The sequence below is a fragment of the Schistocerca cancellata genome, chromosome 1 (genome assembly GCF_023864275.1).
Source record: "Schistocerca cancellata isolate TAMUIC-IGC-003103 chromosome 1, iqSchCanc2.1, whole genome shotgun sequence".
Classification (NCBI taxonomy): Eukaryota; Metazoa; Arthropoda; class Insecta; order Orthoptera; family Acrididae; genus Schistocerca; species Schistocerca cancellata.
The window spans coordinates 787,665,309-787,687,382 of NC_064626.1; the positions used below are offsets into that span (position 1 = coordinate 787,665,309).

A 22,074-nucleotide genomic window follows, 5' to 3' on the forward strand; every position below is an offset into this window, starting at 1 on the left:
ATGCGGAAGAGCGACAAGTCACATTTCGTACGCATTAATCGTGAATGGTTGGGTGGATGTTGCGAGCCACAAGTGTTGTTAATTTCATAATAATAACTCCAGCTGCTGTGTATGCAGATACTATCATCGATGTTACCGATGAGCTAGGTCAATTAAAAGTCCATTGCTGTTGTAACAGACAATGCTGGCTGTCGAAAACATTTTACACCAACGTTATCCGTACATCACCAGCATGGGCTGCGTAGCGTATGAGGTGTGGCTAGAAAAAAACCGGACTAGTACTGGTGAAACAATAAAACGAATGCAATAAGGCTGAAAGTCGCGTGGCCTGTCACGTGACTCTCACTCCGCCTACTGCTCGAGTTTCATCTGCCTCCTGCACTCAGTCTGCCCGTGGCGTCCGTTTTAAGTAGTTGACGTTTTGTCTGTGCGTCGGAAAATGTTGAGTGTACAGAAAGAACAGCGTGTTAACATCAAACATTGAAAGTGATCCCACCTTCTTACAAAATGTTATTACTTGCGATGAATCGTGGTTTTTTACTTACGATCCCGAAACTAAACGCCAATCGATGCATTGGAAAACTCCTGGTTCTCCACGACAAAAAAAAAGCACGAATGTCAAAATCGAAATTCAAGGCAATGATGATTGTTTTTTTGACATCAAAGGGATTGTGCACATCGATTGGGTACCAGAGGGACAAACAGTGAATCAGCATTACTACATTAGCGTCCTGGCTACCCTACGTGAGCGAGTATGGAGAAAACGGAACGATTTGTGGAGAAAAAAGTCATGGATCCTTCACCAAGACAATGCCCCAGCTCACAGTGCGTTGTCAGTGAAGACGTTTTTGGCAAAACACAACATTCCCATCTTAGATCATCCACCCTACTCACCTGATTTGGCCCCCTGTGACTTTTTTCTTTTCCCTAAAGTCAAGTCAGCTTTGAAAGGAACTAGATTTGAGACTGTTGAAGCAGTAAAAGAAAAAGCGACGGAAGTAATGTATGGACTTACCGAAAATGATCTGCAGCATTGCTATGAACACTGGAAAATTCGTATGGAGCGGTGTAGAGACCGAGGAGGAGAGTACATTGAAGGAGATAACATGAAATTGTAAATAATTGTAAATAAATGTTTTTTCCAGCATCAGTCCGGTTTTTTCTAGCCGCACCTCGTATACCATTAACCCACTTATAAAAGATATTATAGCTCTAGAAGTACTCCATGAACTTTATCGTATAGCTAAAATGATAATTAAACATTTTAAGTACAGCCAAATTCCCAATGCAACTCGACATGGCATGGACTCGAAAAGTCGTTGGCAGTGCCCTGCAGAAATATTTTGAGCCATGCAACCTCTGTAGCCGTCCATAGTTGCGACAGTGTTGCCGGTGCAGGATTTTGTGCACGAACTGACCTCTCGATTACGTCCCATTACTGTTCGATGGGATTCATGTCGGGTGACCTGGGTGTCAAAATCTTTCCCTACAGTTGTCCAGATTTTTTTTTTCAAACCAACTGACACGGCGCATTGTCTTCCACAACACGAAGTCCATGAATGTCTGCAAATGGTCTCCGAGTAGCCAAATATAACCATTTCCAGTCAATGATCGGTTCATGGAACCACAATCGACACCATTATGGAGGCACCACCAGCTTGCACAGTGTCTTGTTGACAACTTGGATCCATGGCTTCGTGGGGTCTGAGCCCCACTCGAATCCTACCATCAGCTCCTACCATCAGCCCGCGGTTTTGCAGTCGATTAGGGGCCAACCGATATGGTCACAAGCCCAGGAAAGGCGCTGCAGGCGATGTCGTGCTGTTAGTAAAGGCGCTAGCGTCGGTTGTCTGCAGTTGTACCCCGTTAACGCCACATTTCGCCGCTCTGTCCTAGCTGATACGCTCATCGTACGTCCCACATTGATTTCTGCAGTCATGTCAGGCAGTGTTGTTCTTCTGTTAACCCTGACTACTCTACACAAATGCTGCAGCTCTTGGTCGTTAAGGGACAGCTGTCAATCACTGTGTTGTCCGTATTGAGAGGTAATACTTAAATTTTGTATTCTCGGCACACTCTTGACGCTGTGGATCTCGGAATATTGAATTCCCTAACGATTTCAGGATTGGAATGACCCACTTGTCTAGCTCCAACTATTATTCTGCGTTCAGAGTCTGTTAATTTCCGTCGTGCGGGCATAATCATCTTGGAAACCTTTTTCACACGTATCACCTGAGTACAAATGACAGCTCCGCCAATGCATTGCTCTTTTATACCTTGCTTTCGTGATGCTATCGCCATCTGTATGTGTGTATATCGCTATCCTATGACTTTCGTGACCTCACTGTAGTGCAGCTTACCTATTGTCATCGAGTTATCTTCCGTTAGGAATCTGGAATGCACTCAACGACTGTGATATGACTTTCAATAACGATGGAGCACAGCAACCAATCGTCCTTTCCTTTGAAGCTTTGTTAAAACAGATCTGGATTTCGGCTAGTGTTAGCCATTATCAATGCACTATTTCATAGTTTCAATACATGTAGTCTTGAATAACTGTGACAGAAGCTCGAACACAGGGGACTGACATACTAGGACATATATTGAAACTATGAAATAGTGCATTGAAAATGGCTAGGCACGAGCCGAAATCTAGATTTTCTGTAATATAGCCTGAAGGGAAAGGACGACTGATTGCTGTGCTCCATCATTATTGAAAGCCTACCAATTGCGTTTTTTGTATGTCAGTGGACACAAACTATGTTACCGTGTCCAATACTATTTTCTGTTGGCTTTATTTATGTCATGGACGAAACAAAATCGTCGTTTGCATGTCTAAGAAGTTCATGTTATACAAGTTCTCGTTAAATTTCGAGTTTCTGTAAATCTTTGCCAATCTTGGGGGTTTTCGGGTTCTTTTAAATTTAGCAAGCTTTTTTCGTTGCTTCTGCAATAGTGTTATGACCTGTTTTGTGTACCACGGGTGATCAGTTCCATCTCTTATTAATTTGTTTGCTATAAATCTCTTAATTTCCACCGATACTATTTCTTTTGCTATTTGTTCTTTCCTCGGTTGCTGAGCCCTTGGTTCTCGATGATCAGTAGCGTCACTTGAAACATTTTTGTACAGACTACGGTCAATCAAGCCGTATTACTAGTCTCCGCCAAAGAAATAAGCTCTAATGCGGAAACAACCGGACTGTGTGTACTCCGAGTGGAGATGCACAACCTTTTATAGTGAATACAAAGTCTTCCAGAAACTTTTGCTGCTTCGCATGGATCCTTCACTTGCATCCAACTTTTGAAGAGGAACGTTGTTGCTTAGTATTGAAAATAAACCTCATTCACTACCGGTTTCTCTATTTTCTGGCGTTACAAATTCAAAATAAGGGATGAAAGATTTAAGTTTGTCGCCGCACTTGAAGCACGCGTACTTTGCGCGAGGAAATCGACAATGATCTCGCTGAAGGAACCATCCATGCCTTCATGTTAAATGACCGAGTGACAAAAACGTAAAAACTAAATCTTGACTAAATCCGGGTTACGCGGGTAACTGAGCACCGCTCATACCGAACATGATTCTGTTATCTTATCTCAATCACTATACCACCTCGCCCAAAGTTCCATTTTTAGCAAACAGCAATCGAACAAAGAAAGTGTTGAAATTTAACCCAGAACAAGAAATGAATGTTTGCTAAAATAAACTCGAATGAGCCTATCCTTGCATAAAACGCTTACAGAAACTAAAATCAGTAAAGTCAAAATGTCAATAAACTGATTTGTTCCTGTGATGTAATAACACAGATCACCACATCGGAGACAGTTAGTCGACGGTGGCCTGATTCCATTTAACGCGGCGGATTAACAACTGCCGATCTGGAATACTGGCCAACTGTCTTATGGATTTTAGACGGTTTTATTTACCCTCCCTGGCCTAGAAACACAGTACACGGTCAAAATATGCAAAACGGAATCTGCAAGACTCACAGAAAACGGCGTGCTCCATATTCTTTGTACCGTTAGGTAGAGTAAATGCTGAGAAAATCGGGCATTGCAATGAAAACTGACCAGCACCAGCAAGGGAACAACACTGCACTGTGTGCGAGCTCAATGGACTCTCTACACCCTGAGGACTTCCCTTCTCCCTGGTCAGCTATATTGCATCGTAGCCAGTCTCTTTAAGGTAGCGCGGGGCATCCACTCAGCAAATTGTGCTCATATTTTTTTTTATCATACTCCTTTGCTTTCATATAAAATATGAAGATAATATCTAATAAAATTTTGTTTCATTTACTGAAACACTGCAAACCTCTGCATCAAAAATTAAAATAACTGTTTTGGACCGCTGCCTGCTTAGGCAGTGTGTTCTCTGACACTGACCTGTTTACTAGAGTGTTTTTACTCTGATTATCACTGGATCGAAAGAGTGAAGTAACTCCTGCTCCATATTTTTTATATCATTCTAATCATCGACAAGTAAAACTCAGTTTCGCGCCGTTGCAGCCACTGACTTGTATAGACCATCTCGAAACAGATAATAAGTGATTACAGTTCGTGTTAAAAAATAAATAAGTTTTATTATAAATTGTATGTGTTGAATTTATAATATCTCTGAACAGAACCATGCCACACAGAAAAACATCGCGACGCACCGGTCGGGAAAACCTACTCTCCGTTGTTTAGCGGTGGGAGCTGGAAACTTTGAAACTTTTAAAACTGTGACATTCGGCTGCGGAGTGGGCATACTGGCTTATCTGAATCGGTTGCATGCATGAAAAATTTAAAGAAATTCATTCAAACATGACCGACATACTGTAACGGTACTCTGTGGCTGAACTCAAAATCTGTGAATGGAGCGTGAAACACAGCATCGCAAAAAGCTTGATTACCACCACTCCCAAGGCAAAGGAATTCTGGTTGCCTGACTGTTTCGCTTAATAGCTAATGTCTTTTAGTGGCAGAATATATCAATAAACAACTTTTACGAGCTTCCAGCATGCTGGAGTAGCTCTGGGTCAGCAACTTCTGTTAATTAGTACAACGAAAAACCAGTCCAAAGTTGCACATTTTACTTTTTTTATTGACGCGATGGCTAGTTTCAGATCATCGTAACATAGTCAAAAATGATATTTCCGAAGATGTGAAAACCATGTCAAGAATGTGCAATGAACAGTTACAGCGCACAGACTTAACTATGTTATCTGTAATGGCAGGCTTCCTGGAACAATAATGACACTAAAATATAGAACAATACTTCCCCTCATTGTGAGCCTAGATAGCTCCATTTCACAGCAGATAGCTCGCGTGTTCTCAACAATTATACGTAAAACTCACAAAATAAATAATGAAATAGAGGTTATCTCACGAATGCATTTTCAGTATAATTTTTAGCAAAGAAGTGAATTCAAAGACTAACATATCATACGCATCTTACTTCCCAAGATTATAGTTGTTAGTGACTGCTGAATAACGAAGTGGCCGGGTTGTGTTTCAGTCTTCCCATTCCTCCCGGTGGTGCGCTTCGCCAACAGGCAGTGCGCGGCGGACAACGGACTGAACGGGACGTGCTTCACCCGGAGAGAATGCAGCAACAACGGCGGTATCGCGTCTGGGACCTGCGCCAACTCCCTAGGTTGCTGCTGCGTCAGTGAGTACATGTTCTTCAGCTGCAGCTGCTCAACAAGCAGTTGTTTACAGAGACTATTATTACACTTGGACAAGAACTGAGAAGATAGATGAGCTTGTCTTTCGAAGAAGGCATCCCTAGAGTAACCTGTAATAATCTGAAGGAACAATAGAAAACCAAAATTAGCATTTGCAACCTGGAGAGAAGCTGCTTAGAGACTAAGTTGTCAGTGGGTTCTTACATACACTGAAGAGCCAAAGAAACTGGTTCAGCTGCATAATATCACGTAGGGCCCCCGCGAGCGTGCACAAGTGCCACAACACGACGTGGCATGGACGCCACTAATGTTTGAGATAATGCTGGAGCGAAGTGACACCACAGTCTAACATAACAGTCGCGACACTCAACTGCTGTGAAAGTTGTTGCCGCTTGACAGATGGAGCGACACTAGCGCTCCAAGCGGCAGGTAAGGTGAACGTCAGACGCGTTGTAAGCATAATGTTTGTTTACATCCATTTCCTACGTAATTTCCGAATTATTCGAGTTATTTTCTTGCCTCCAAGAGTTTGTTTAGTATCGGAAGGCATATATGTTTCTAGTAATGATTCTAAAATAAGCGCAAGTATGGACAAAACCATAAATAGAGTGGCAAGCTACAACACATTCGTGAAGAAACACTTGTGACATTGGACAGAATTGCAGCTTACCACGTTGATATCAAAAGAATATAAACACACAGATTGACATGTAAGAAGCACAGACATGTACCTCTACATGCAAAAGCGATCGACAGCTCGTTTATTGTTCTGTAGGCCTACTGTGTGTGTCATTGTTACCTGTTGCCACAAGTACGACCTTAATCTTTATATTATTCAAAGTGGGTAAAGCAACTGCACAAATAGTGGCAGAAATATGCTGAAAACATTATAATGAGCTGATTACATTACATTTCACGAAAAACCAAATATTTGAATAATTTTCAAACAATCTGTCTGTAGGCACTTTCCTTGTCCCGTAATAGTTTCACTCGATCTGCACATTCTGACACTTCACACGCTTTTGTAAGACATGAACAGCTGCACTTAATCTAACCACTTTATCGTCAAAGCACGTCTGTGGTGACGATTTGCACGAATCTGGCACTAATACATGGAGAGCTGAACTGGCTGCTTCTGTGTCATACGACTGTTTTACAGCTTTAGATTGACTGTCGAATCTTTGTGGCAGTTTCCTCTTCATCGTCAGTTGAGGTGGCTTATTTAGGATGTCAAACAGTGTGGGTACTGCATTTCACACGAGTTTGTTATTGTCTGCGTTCATGAACTGGTTTTCTTCGAAATGTAGCGGACAAAACCTAATATTATTATACAGGTAAACTGGGTCTTTCTTCATAAGGTCTTCTCGTTTGCTATTAACAAGCCATTTTCTGCTCCTAAAACGATAAATTCATCATTTATACACATATAGTTTGCAAGTGAACCCTGACGATACAGTTTAGTAACATGATGGTATATACCTCTCAGGATCCTTAGGAAACCTAAAAAGAGACAGCTGTGGTGTCTTCTTCCTGTTGTTGCTGCAATTTATTGCGCTACAAACGCTCCCGATGGTAAAAACCATTGTATAAATCAAAATAATCAATCACTATTTGCTTTCACGATCGCGCCGAACTCACAGTTCAACCTACCAGCCGCTTGGGGCGCTGCTGGCGCTGTAGGCAACAAAATCGAGGCGAAATGTCGCGACTGTTATGTTAGACTGTGGTGACACCATGAATCCTGCAGGGCTGTCCATAAATCCGTAAGAGTACGACGGGGTGGAGACCTCTTCTAAACAGCACTTGCAAGGCATCCCAGATATGCTCAATAATGTTCATGGCTAGGGGAGTTTGGTGACCCGAGGAATTGTTTAAACTCAGAAGAGTGTTCCTGGAGCCATTCTCTAGCAATACTGGACGTGTGGGATGTCGTATTGTCCTGCTGGAATTGCCACATTCCGTCGGCATGCACAATGGACGTGAATGGATGCAGGTGATCAGACAGGATGCTTACGTACACGTCACCTGTCAGAGTCGTATCTAGACGTACCGGGTGTTCCACTGCACAGGCGCCAATCATTACAGAGCCTCCACCAGCCTGAACAGTCCCCTGCTGACATGCACGGTCCATGAATTCACGAGGTTGTCTCCATAACCGTACACGCCCATCCGTTCGATACAATTTGAAACGAGATTCGTCCGACCAAGCAACATGTTTCCAGTCATCAGCAGTCCAATGTCGGCGTTGACGGGCCCAGGCGGGGCGTAAAGATTTGTGTCGTGCAGTGATCAAGGGAACACGAGAGGCCTTCGGCTCCGAAAGCTCATATCGATGATGTTTTGTTGAATGGTTCGTACACTGACACTTGCTGATGGCCCAGCATTGAAACCTCATTGAAATCTGCGGAAGGGCAGCACTTCTGTCACGTTGAACGATTCTCTTCAGTCGTCGTTGATCCCGTTGGTGCAGATTTTTTTCCACCCGCAGCGATGGCGGAGATCTGATGTTTTACCGGATTCCTGACATTCACGGTACACTCGTGAAATGGTCGTACGAGGAAGTCCGCACTTCATCGCCACCTTGGGGATACTGTGTCTCATCGCTCGTGCGCCGACCATAACACCACGTTCAAACTCACTTACATCTTGATAACCCCCCCACCTGTAGCACCAGTAAACGATCTAACAACTGCGTCATGTACTTGTTGTCTTATATAGGTTTTATGACCGCAGCCCCGTATTCTGCCTGTTTACATATCTCTGTATTTGAATACTCAAGCCTATTCCAGTTTCTTTGGCGCTTCAGTGTACTATTGAAGCGTGATTTGTGCATTTTTAGTGTTATGTAAAATGATGTGGTCTCGTCTTTGGGATCGTAGTGAACAAATTTCATCAGTGATCATTGAAAATACACTGAGACACAAATAACGAGGTATGATACCACTTAGTTTCTCGTTGCAGCATGATTAGGTCCGTATTGCTCTGGATTGTGCACTAAAGTGATATGTTAACGGTATTGTTAGGAAGTCACTGCAAATTTATATACAACTCACTACAAAAACATCATAATGTCATCGAAAATTCCATTTGTTTTGTTCACCCTCTGCCCACCGCCACCCACCCTCCCCCTCTTCTACCATCGTGTACTACGCTGATAGTATTAATTGGCCCATGTTCCATTCTTACAAAAAAAAAAACATTACAACTGTTTAATAAAATAAACACCCACCCACCGCCCACTTCGAATCTGGTGTATAGAGTACAGAGCTTTTATTCATTAGAGAAATTTCATACACTTCCAGAAGTGATTTCTTGTGATTCTTGGTTCTGCTTACCCTCATGTTCAGCCAACTGTAGCATTAACGTCGCTGACTTCAGTGAGATGACGCTAGGAATAGCTTCTCGAAACTGACCAATTTGTTTATAGTAAAAATGACAGTTTTCAAATTTTGTACCCTCCTCCAACCTGGATATTTTTCTTCAGATTCCCATATTAATATTGTTACAGATGGTTCTCATTGTGAAATGGAGTCAATGACAACTACTGCTACAACATAACGTAAACATCAGCAAGCACTTATCAAAACCAGGACCCCAATCAATGGACAAATCACAAATGCACATCCCCTCAGTCCATGAGGTACTACGAAAAGGATTCAGGTTTAGCACAGGCCACTGGCACACAATAGAAGAAGAGGTACAAATGTGGAATAGGGATACTAATATGAAATACTAAATTCCTCGCCTTGTAAGCGCTGTACTTCGGTTAGATGCTCTAAAACTGCGTTCAGCATCTGTAGCTTACTTTGGGATGAATTTATATTACAGCTGGCAGCCATTGCGAGAGAGTGAAGCTGTTTTAATGAATTCACTATGAGGAATAATTGTTGTAGGTTACTGGTTTTCAGTTTCGTTCTTGTCATAATACAACAATTATTAATATACACTACTAGCCATTAAAATTGCTACAGCAAGAAGAAATGCAGATGATAAACGGGTATTCATTGGAAAAATATATTATACTAGAACTGACATGTGATTACATTTTCACGCAATTTGGGTGCATAGATCCTGAGAAATCAGTACCCAGAACAACCACCTCTGGCCGTAATAACGGCCTTGATACGCCTGGGCATTTAGCCAAACAGAGCTTGGATGGCGTGTACAGGTACAGCTGCCCATGTAGCTTCAACACGATACCACAGTTCATCAAGGGTAGTGACTGGCGTATTGTGACGAGCCAGTTGCTCGACCACCACTGATCAGACGTTTTCAATTGGTGAGAGATCTGGAGAATGTGCTGGCTAGGGCAGCAGTCGAACGTTTTCTGTATCCAGAAAGGCCCTTACAGGACCTGCAACTTGCGGTCGTGCATTATCCAGCTTAAATATACGGTTTCACAGGGATCGAATGAAGGGTAGAGCCACGGGTCGTAACACATCTGAAATGTAACGTCCACTGTTCAAAGTGCCGGCAATGCGAACAAGAGGTGACCGAGACGTGTAACCAATGGCATCCCATATCATCACGCCGGGTGATACGCCAGTATGGCGATGACGAATACACGCTTCCAATGTGCGTTCACCGCGATATCACCAAACACGAATGCGACCGTCATGATGCTGTAAACAGAACCTGCATTCATCCGAAAAAATGACGTTTTGCCATTCGTGCACCCAGGTTCGTCGTTGAGCACACCATCGCAGGCGTTCCTGTCTGTGATGCAGCGTCAAGGGTAACCGCAGCCATGGTCTCCGAGCTGATAGTCCATGCTGCTGCAAAAGTCATCGAACTGTTCGTGCAGATGGTTGTTGTCTCGCAAATGTCCCCATCTGTTGACTCAGGGATCGAGACGTGTCTGCACGGTCCGTTACTGTCATACGGATAAGATGCCTGTCATCTCGACTGCTAGTGATACGAGGCCGTTGGGATCCAGCACGGCGTTCCGTATTACCCTCCTGAACCCACCGATTCCATATTCTGCTAACAGTCATTGGATCTCGACCAACGCGAGCAGCAATGTCGCGATACGATGAACCGCAATCGCGATAGGCTACAATCCGACCTTTATCAAAGTCGGAAACGTGATAGTACGCATTTCTCCTCCTTACACGAGGCATCACAACAACGTTTCTCCAGGCAACGCCGGTCAACTGCTGTTTGTGTATGAGAAATCGGTTGGAAACTTTATCAGCATGTTGTAGGTGTCGCCACCGGCGCCAACCTTGATTGAATGCTCTGAAAAGCTAGTCATTTGCATATCACAGCATCTTCTTCCAGTCAGTTAAATTTTGCGTCTATAGCACGTCATCTTCGTGGTGTAGCAATTTTAATGGCCAGTAGTGTATTTTGTAAACACACTTTCAGCTAGTATTTTAAACCGTAAAATGGCGTGTTTGTTGTCGATTAATATATAATTTTCCATTTTATTTGCGTTTCTGAACTTCAAGATGGCTGTGTCACTAATATGGAATACTAGTGTCCCATATTTGTACCGTACTTTCACTACCTGTTTTACTTATAGGAATTGCTTCGGAAATGACCTCACAAGCTCGAAAGCAGTGGGATGAGCCTGCTATGCAAATGCCAATTAAAATGTTAGAGAAAAGAAAATGGACCACTCCAGAAATCTAGATGTTATAAATCTCGCACGCGAAATCATGTCAACACCTTGTGCCTGCCTCCTCATGGCTCCCACTAGATGCAACTGCTAGAAAGATATTTCATGAGTCCTTTGAAAGCCTGTTGTTCTGAGCAGCATGTACGTATGGATGAGGGAAAATACGCGTCCAGTAATAAACATGGACATCGCTGATCTGGATGGAAGGTCTTCCTCAATTGTCAGACAGGAACACAGCAGTTAGTGGGATCAGGGTGACAGAAAAATACTCAAACCCTCATAGTTTCACGGATGCAGATTTCATTGCCAACTATGATGGAATGTTTAAGGATTTACCCAATGATCCAGTCAATGAACCGTGTGAAGGAGCAGTGGCTTCTAAAAGAGGAAACGGTAATGTTGAAATCGAGGGAGGAACATCTGCTGCCACCTCTGAAATTACACCTTGACAAAATTCACCCGTGCCGCGCTGGATTAGCCGAGCGGTCTGAGGCGCTGCAGTCATTGACTGTGCGGCTGGTCCCGGCGGAGGTTCGAGTCCTCCCTCGGGCATGGGTGTGTGTGTTTGTCCTTAGGATAATTTAGGTTAAGTAGTGTGTAAGCTTAGGGACTGATGACCTTAGCAGTTAAGTCCCATAAGATTTGGCACACATTTGAAAACTCACCCGTTGCACAAATAAGGAAGAGGCCAGAAATGAAGGGGAGAAAAGCAGGTCCATCAGCAGTTCTAACCTTGACTCGATACGAGAGATCTCTTCAGGTATCGACGACAGTAACAAATAAACTGGAAACGAAGAAGCAGAGGCCGCTAAAGCGTAGGAAACACGAATCATCTGATTCTGATGATGACGTTTTAAGCGTGAGGGATGATTCGTCCACCCTCAATAGCGTTCTGGACAACAGTGTACTGTCTAATGAAGATGGCAATTTTCTCATTTGCTCAGGTAAATTTTCGCAGGACGAGGTAGGGGAAGAATGAGTAATTTGTCTAATGTGCAAAATGTGAGCTCACACTAAAAGTGGATGTTACGGTAAGGGACGATATATGTGCGACTTCCACAAGTGAAATTACTAAGAGTAAGGGATTTCATAACTGAAAATGGTATATTTCGTGTGTTTTTCTAATTGTGTTTTTAGTTGTGTTTTTCTATTGTGTTATTATGTTATATAGCGTTTCCTTTGACTATGAATTATTAGACTTCCCATTATTTGTTTAACTTCAAGAAACTTAAAACGAATGGACTACTCCGTACTTGTACCCTATAAGGTAGAGTGTCCAAAATGTCAAACTCTGTCTTAAGTGTAATTTAGAAATGTTCCCAATGTACGAGGTGCATTCAAGTTCTAAGGCCTCCGATTTTTTTCTCCAGACTGGAAAGAGATAGAAAAATGCACATTGTTTTAAAATGAGGCCACGTTCATTGTCAATACGTCGCAGAGATGGCAGCACCGTATGGCAGATGGAATTTTACCGCCAGCGGCGAGAATGAGAACTGTTTTAGATACTTAAAATGGCGACGTTTTTCTTACTTGAACAGCGTGCAATCATTCGTTTTCTGAATTTGCGTGGTGTGAAACCAATTGAAATTCATCGACAGTTGAAGGAGACATGTGGTGATGGAGTTATGGATGTGTCGAAAGTGCGTTCGTGGGTGCAACAGTTTAATGAAGGCAGAACATCGTGTGACAACAAACCGAAACAACCTCGGGCTCGCACAAGCTGGTCTGACGACATGATCGAGAAAGTGGAGAGAATTGCTTTGGGGGATCGCCGAATGACTGTTGAACAGATCGCCTCCAGAGTTGGCATTTCTGTGGGTTCTGTGCATACAATCCTGCATGACAACCTGAAAATGCGGAAAGTGTCATCCAGGTGGGTGCCACGAATGCTGACGGACGACCACATGGCTGCCCGTGTGGCATGTTGCCAAGCAATGTTGACGCACAACGACAGCATGAATGGGACTTTCTTTTCGTCGGTTGTGACAATGGATGAGACGTGGATGCCATTTTTCAATCCAGAAACAAAGCGCCAGTCAGCTCAATGGAATCACACAGATTCACCGCCACCAAAAACATTTCGGGTAACGGCCAGTGCTGAAAAAATGATGGTGTCCATGTTCTGGGACAGCGAGGGCGTAATCCTTACCCATTGCGTTCCAAAGGGCACTCCGGTAACAGGTGCATCCTACGAAAATGTTTTGAAGAACAAATTCCTTCCTGCACTGCAACAAAAACGTCCGGGAAGGGCTGCGCGTGGGCTGTTTTACCAAGACAACGCACCCGCACATCGATCTAACGTTACGCAACAGTTTCTTCGTGATAACAACTTTGAAGTGATTCCTCATGCACCCTACTCACATGACCTGGGTCCTAGTGACTTTTGGCTTTTTCCAACAATGAAAGACACTCTCCGTGGCCGCACATTCACCAGCCGTGCTGCTATTGCCTCAGCGATTTTCAAGTGGTCAAAACAGACTCCTAAAGAAGCCTTCGCCGCTGCCATGGAATCATGGCGTCAGCGTTGTGAAAAATGTGTACGTCTGCAGGGCGATTACGTCGAGAAGTAAAGCCAGTTTCATCGATTTCGGGTGAGTAGTTAATTGGAAAAAAAAATCGGAGGCCTTAGAACTTGAATGCACCTCGTAGTATGTATTCGTAAACAGAGGAAACATTAAACTACACACATCAAAAAAAAGTTTTGCATGACCTCGGTTCCGAGAATTCCAGAACCTGTACAGAAAATTGGAATAGAGATCAACACAAACATCATTTCCGTCCTTGTTATTGTTCATGAAAACCACACACTGCATGTTGTACCACCATACAACGAGACGTTCAGAGATGGTGGTCCAGACTGCTGTACACACCAGTACCTCTAACACCCAGTAGCACGTCCTCTTGCACTGATGCATGCCTGCATTCGTCGTGGCATATTATCCACACGTTCATCAAGGCACTGTTGGTCCAGATTGTCCCAGTCCTAAATGGCGATTCGGCGTATATCCCTCAGAGTGGAAGATGGGACAAGTCGTCCTTAAACAGCCCTTTTCAATCCATCCCAGGCATGTTCGATAGGGTTCATGTCTGGAGAACATGCTGGTCACTCTAGTCGAGCGATTTAGTTGTCCTGAAGGATGTCATTCACAAGATGTGCACGATGGAAGCGCGAATTGTCGTCCATGAAGACGAATGCCTCGCCAATATGCTGCCAATATGGTTGCACTGTCGGTCGGAGGATGGCATTAGCGTATCGTACAGCCGCTACGGCGCCTTCCATGACCACCAGTGGCGTACGTCGCCCCCACATAATGTCACACCAAAACAGCAGGGAACCCCACCTATATGCACTCACTGGACAGTGTGTCTAAGGCGTTCAGTCTGACTGGGTTGCCTCCAAACATGTCTCCGATAATTGTCTGGTTGAGGGCATATGTGACACTCATCGGTGAAGAGAACGTGATGACAATCCTGAGCAGTCATTAGGCATGTTGTTGGGCCCATCTGCACCACGCTGCATGGTGTCGTGGTTGCAAAGATGGACCTCGCCATGGACGTCGGGAGTGAAGTTGCGCATCGTGCTACTTACTGCGCACAGTTTGAGCCGTAACACGACGTCCTGTGGCTGCACGCAAAGCATTATTCGACATTGTGGCGTTGGTGTCAGGGTTCCTCCGAGCCATAATCCGTAGGTAGCAGTCATCCACTGCAGTAGTAGTCCTTGGGCGGCCTGAGCAAGACATGTCATCGACTGTTCATGTCTCTCTGTATCTCCTCCATGTCCGAACAACATCGCTTTGGTCCACTCCCAGACGCCTGGACACTTCCCTTGCTGAGAGCCCTTCCTGGCACAAAGTAACAATGCGGATGCGATCGAACCGCGGTATTGGCCGTCCAGGCATGGTGGAACTACAGACAACACGAGCCATGTACCTCCTCCCTGGTGCAACGACTGGAACTGATCAGCTGTCGGACCCCCTCCGTCTAATAGGCACTGCTCATACAAGGTTATTTACATCTTTTAGCGGGTTTAGTGACATCTCTGAGCAGGCGAGAGCACTGTCTGTGATTCAATATCCACAATCAACGTCTATCTTCAGGAGCTCTGGGAACGGGTTGATGCAAAATATTTTTTGGTGTGTATATATCCCAAAGTATGTGCTACAGATATTTTATTTGCTTAATGTGAAAAATGAGAAATTTATGAACAAGAACAAAATGATATTCCATATTTATACCAGTTACTATACTATGGTCAGGAGCTGTACATCGCATCCCTCTTATCCAACCTGCGAAAAAGGGATTCCTTTATTGGTCCTTTTCATCTTTTCTATACGTGGGTACAGTTAGATAGTGGACAAGTCAGTATACAATTTGTTAGATAATCCTATGGCTGTGTGGTAATATAGGAATAATGTTATTCGCTACATGATACATATACAACATTAATAAATGTACATAGATAAGATTTCTAATACACATACGGTACCAGACTAAGAATATACTGAGACAGCCATATACTTTTCAATAGTATATGTAGTTTATGGCCAAACAAAAGAATAAATTTACATGCTGGAATATCAGCAGACGAAAGTCTTAATATCTATCTCGTCATTATACTGCTTAGAATAGTACATATTCATTAACACCATAGTATAATTAAAAGAAACATTTTTAGAGTTTATTTAAAATTTCTTGCGTTTTTTCTGATTTAATGCAATGTGATAATTTGTTATAAAGTTTTTATACTGCCACGAGAGACCCATGTCACCTCAGTTACTTTTTTGTGTATAGGTGTCCAGTATGCAATTTCATACTGCATTTTGTATTATATTTATGAACAGTTTAATTTTTATACACTAGCTGGTCTTTAATGTCTGATATTTGTCTCGTATTACACGACCTAGATATGAATCAGTTGCCTCCTAAGCGAGGCCAATCGACTTCCATGAAATAATATCCTTGGCCACAAGATAGATTTTATCATACTAAAACTGCCAGCTGCCAGTAAATGGAAATATCAGAATGTGATCTTTACCAAACTAATCAAATAGTGTGGCACAAAAGTTGTAGAGGTGCAGGAAATAGCTATAAGCACACCTACTATAATTACTACTAACACCTTTTTTACTACTGCTATGGTACTAGCAATGGTAGTAGTAGTGAAAGTAACAATAATAATAATAATAATAATAATAAAATGATAATAATCATAATAATAATATGAACATGTTTAGCTTCTGGTTGTTGAATGTAAGAAGTAAGTTTATCCAATTGCTATCCAATGTTTAGTTTCTTCTTGCGTAATTAGGGTGTGCTAAGGCTGTAACTGAGACAGACGGAAGAGACAGAAGATGCAGTATTTTTCAGAAGGTCCACAAATTATGTATGGGAACTTGAACAAGAGATTTGTGTGTGTATTTCACATGGACTTAACTCTAGTTTTAATTAAATGTAAATACACATTCCATCAAACTCGCATATTGTCAGTATGTAGCTATATTTTACGATGATACTGTATTATCTGTACAAACCAACTGAAACATTGTACATCATAATGCTCCATAGATTATGCAAGTGGTTACTAAATCTTACATTTAAAGAAAAAGATTTATCAGTTCTGATCTTGTATACTTATTAGCAAAAATGTTCAAATGTGTGTGAATTACCAAGGGATCAAACTGCTGAGGTCATCGTCCCTAGACTTAAACGCTGCTTAAACTAACTTTCTCTAAGGACAACACACACACACACCCATGCCAGAGGAAAGACTCGAACCTCCTGCGGGAGGGGCCGCGCAATTCGCGACATAGCACCGCCGCCGCTGGATAAGCAGCTGCAGCAGCAAGTCGTATACTCCTAGCTCACTCATTTGTTACATAGTTTAATTCTTAATTTCCTTGCGTGTTTTTGGTACTTGCATTGTTTAATTCATAAATTTCGGGCGTATTATAGTATTTGAGAGTTGTAGCATCGCGTTTTAGTACCTGAATAGTGTAAAATCGCGTAGTCTCCTTCCGCCGCCGAGCAGTGTGTCAGCAGTGCGCAAGTAGCAGCATTACTGCATTTACTAGGCAATCTTGTATTTTAATAACCGTTTAAATTTTGTGTCGATTTGACATCTTCAACTTTTATAGTCCTGTCCTCCTCAGTTGCGCGCAATATTACGGTATATTAATAATTTTTATTTATGGACCGTCTGACAGCAACTGAATAAAACACAATTTTAGTGCCATACGCGTTTCGCCTTTATTTTCTGCAAGGCATCATCAGTGGCCTGGAATATGTACATATGTTAGCTATTTTATTTACATTTTTGTCATTGTGCCTACAGGTTATAAACAGTTCTGGTGGTTGGTATTTCCTATTAAGTAGTAATGTTTAGAACTGTACTTACAGGTTGCGTGGACAATTTCCTACATATTATAAAAATGCAATAAAACTTCCACATCCAGAAAGCCATAGCAGAAAACAAACATGTGATAAATGAACAAACACACATCAGCACAGGCTCCCTACTACACTTAGTAAAGGAAATGATAACATAAAAAAAAGAAAAAGAAAAAAAGAAAGAGAACTCTTCCCCACATCATCTGGACACACACACACACACACTCACACACACACACACACACACACAGGAAAAAAAAAAGAAATACACACACACACAGCACAAAAAAATATATATCACACCAAAAAACACACTCACTCACACACACACACACACACACACACACACACACACACACACACACACACAAATGTATACACTTACAGACCACAGATACTTCAATAGTTACACTCAAAAGTTGGCAATAACATTCGATCTTTGGCGAAAACATTTGACAGTCGTGAACAGAAACCAAAACATTGCTTTAAAACAAGCGTTCTGTGCATAGTGTTGTGGAATGGCGAAAAAACCGCAAATTGGCGTTCATAAGAAGAAGAAGAACAACACCAAAAATGCAACAGGAGCGTAATATGTAGGAAATTGTCCACGCAACCTGTAAGTACAGTTCTAAACATTACTACTTAATAGGAAATACCAACCACCAGAACTATTTATAACCTGTAGGCACAATGACAAAAATGTAAATAAAATAGCTAACATATGTACATATTCCAGGCCACTGATGATGCCTTGCAGAAAATAAAGGCGAAACGCGTATGGCACTAAAATTGTGTTTTATTCAGTTGCTGTCAGACGGTCCATAAATAAAAATTATTAATATACCGTAAAATTTGTGTCGATTTGTTTGCGCTCTCTGTAGATTAGTTCAGACGTTCTTTGCACAACAGTTTTTAGCATGGATAGGGACTGCAACTGCTGTGTTCGGATGCAGGCTGAGTTGGCATCCCTTCGCTCCCAGCTTCAGGCAGTGTTGGCTTCGATCACACAGCTTGAGGCTGTTGCCAATGGGCATCACTGTGGGGGTCCGGATGGGGGTTTGTCGGGGACGGCCAGCTCGTCCCACGCATCCCCCGATCGGACTACGACTGTGGTTGCCCAGGATACTGCGGCATTGAGGCTGATCCCTCACCTGTGGTAGAGTGGGAGGTCATCTCAAGGTGTGGCAGGGGGCGAAAGACATTCCGGAGGGCTGAATGGAAGGCCTCTCCAGTCTGTCTGACGAACCAGTTTCAGGCTCTGTCTCAGGCTGATACTGATCTTCGGCCTGACATGGCTGCTTGTCCTGTTCCAGAGGTTGCCCCTCAATCTGCAAGATCCGGGCAGTCACAGAGGGTAGGCTTACTGATAGTTGGGAGCTCCAACGTCAGGCGCGTAATGGGGCCCCTTAGGGATATGGCAGCAAGAGAGGGGAAGAAAACCAATGTGCACTCTGTGTGCATACCGGGGGGAGTCATTCCAGATGTGGAAAGGGTCCTTCCGGATGCCATGAAGGGTACAGGGTGCAACCATCTGCAGGTGGTCGCTCATGTCGGCACCAATGATGTGTGTCGCTATGGATCGGAGGAAATCCTCTCTGGCTTCCGGCGGCTATCTGATTTGGTGAAGACTGCCAGTCTCACTAGCAGGATGAAAGCAGAGCATCGTCGACAGGACTGACTGCGGACCTTTGGTACAGAGCCGAGTGGAGGGTCTGAATCAGAGGCTGAGACGGTTCTGCGACCGTGTGGGCTGCAGATTCCTCGACCTGCGCCATAGGGTGGTGGGGTTTCGGGTTCCGCTAGATAGGTCAGGAGTCCACTACACGCAACAAGCGGCTACATGGGTAGCACGGGTTGTGTGGCGTGGGCTGGGCGGTTTTTTAGGTTAGATGGCCTTGGGCAAGTACAGAAAGGGCAAGAGCCTCAACGGGTGCGGGGCAAAGTCAGGACATGTGGGGACCAAGCAGCAATCGGTATTGTAATTGTAAACTGTCGAAGCTGCGTTGGTAAAGTACCGGAACTTCAAGCGCTGATAGAAAGCACCGAAGCTGAAATCGTTATAGGTACAGAAAGCTGGCTGAAGCCAGAGATAAATTCTGCTGAAATTTTTACAAAGGCACAGACGGTGTTTAGAAAGGATAGGTTGCATGCAACTGGTGGTGGAGTGGTCGTCGCTGTTAGTAGTAGTTTATCCTGTAGTGAAGTAGAAGTGGATAGTTCTTGTGAATTATTATGGGTGGAGGTTACACTCAACAACCAAGCTATGTTAATAATTGGCTCCTTTTACCGACCTCCCGACTCAGCAGCATTAGTGGCAGAACAACTGAGAGAAAATTTGGAATACATTTCACATAAATTTTCTCAGCATGTTATAGTCTTAGGTGGAGATTTCAATTTACCAGATATAGAATGGGACACTCAGATGTTTAGGACGGGTGGTAGGGACAGAGCATCGAGTGACATTATACTGAGTGCACTATCCGAAAATTACCTCGAGCAATTAAACAGAGAACCGACTCGTGGAGATAACATCTTGGACCTACTGATAACAAACTGACCCGAACTTTTCGACTCTGTATGTGCAGAACAGGGAATCAGTGATCATAAGGCCGTTGCAGCATCCCTGAATATGGAAGTTAATAGGAATATAAAAAAAGGGAGGAAGGTTTATCTGTTTAGCAAGAGTAATAGAAGCCAGATTTCAGACTACCTAACAGATCGAAACGAAAATTTCTGTTCCGACACTGACAATGTTGAGTGTTTATGGAAAAAGTTCAAGGCAATCGTAAAATGCGTTTTAGACAGTTACGTGCCAAGTAAAACTGTGAGGGACGGGAAAAACCCACCGTGGTACAACAACAAAGTTAGGAAACTACTGCGAAAGCAAAGAGAGCTTCACTCCAAGTTTAAACGCAGCCAAAACTTCTCAGACAAACAGAAGCTAAACGATGTCAAAGTTAGCGTAAGGAGGGCTATGCGTGAAGCGTTCAGTGAATTCGAAAGTAAAATTCTATGTACCGACTTGACAGAAAATCCTAGGAAGTTTTGGTCTTACGTTAAATCAGTAAGTGGCTCGAAACAGCATATCCAGACACTCCGGGATGATGAAGGCATTGAAACAGAGGATGACACGCGTAAAGCTGTAATACTAAACACTTTTTTCCAAAGCTGTTTCACAGAGGAGGACCGCACTGCAGTTCCTTCTCTAAATCCTCGCACAAACGAAAAAATGGCTGACATCGAAATAAGTGTCCAAGGAATAGAAAAGCAACTGGAATCACTCAACAGAGGAAAGTCCACTGGACCTGACGGGATACCAATTCGATTCTACACAGAGTACGCGAAAGAACTTGCCCCCCTTCTAACAGCCGTGTACCGCAAGTCTCTAGAGGAACGGAAGGTTCCAAATGATTGGAAAAGAGCACAGGTAGTCCCAGTCTTCAAGAAGGGTCGTCGAGCAGATGCGCAAAACTATAGACCTATATCTCTGACGTCGATCTGTTGTAGAATTTTAGAACATGTTTTTTGCTCGAGTATCATGTCGTTTTTGGAAACCCAGAATCTACTATGTAGGAATCAACATGGATTCCGGAAACAGCGATCGTGTGAGACCCAACTCGCTTTATTTGTTCATGAGACCCAGAAAATATTAGGTACAGGCTCCCAGGTAGATGCTATTTTTCTTGACTTCCGGAAGGCATTCGATACAGTCCCGCACTGTCGCTTGAAAAACAAAGTAAGAGCCTACGGAATATCAGACCAGCTGTGTGGCTGGATTGAAGAGTTTTTAGTAAACAGAACACAGCATGTTGTTATCAATGGAGAGACGTCTACAGACGTTAAAGTAACCTCTGGCGTGCCACAGGGGAGTGTTGTGGGACCATTGCTTTTCACAATATATATAAATGACCTAGTAGATAGTGTCGGAAGTTCCATGCGGCTTTTCGCGGATGATGCTGTAGTATACAGAGAAGTTGCAGCATTAGAAAATTGTATCGAAATACAGGAAGATCTGCAGCGGATAGGCACTTGGTGCAGGGAGTGGCAACTGACCCTTAACACAGACAAATGTAATGTATTGCGAATACATAAAGAGAAGGATCCTTTATTGTATGATTATATGATAGCGGAACAAACACTGGTAGCAGTTACTTCTGTAAAATATCTGGGAGTATGCGTGCGGAACGATTTGAAGTGGAATGATCATATAAAATTAATTGTTGGTAAGGCGGGTACCAGGTTGAGATTCATTGGGAGAGTCCTTAGAAAATGTAGTCCATCAACAAAGGAGGTGGCTTACAAACACTCGTTCGACCTATACTTGAGTATTGCTCATCAGTGTGGGATCCGTACCAGATCGGGTTGACAGAGGAGATAGAGAAGATCCAAAGAAGAGTGGCG

At 43.2% G+C, this 22,074-nt stretch overlaps 1 protein-coding gene across 1 annotated transcript in view; it reads left to right on the forward strand.

The window, feature by feature from the left end:
* LOC126103581 (uncharacterized) overlaps positions 1 to 22,074 on the forward strand; it is a 230,450-nt gene that overhangs the window by 104,491 nt on the left and 103,885 nt on the right. Inside the window, 1 exon segment of the mRNA XM_049912332.1 lies at positions 5,495 to 5,647. Within this exon segment, the coding sequence (XP_049768289.1) occupies positions 5,495 to 5,647 (153 nt within the window).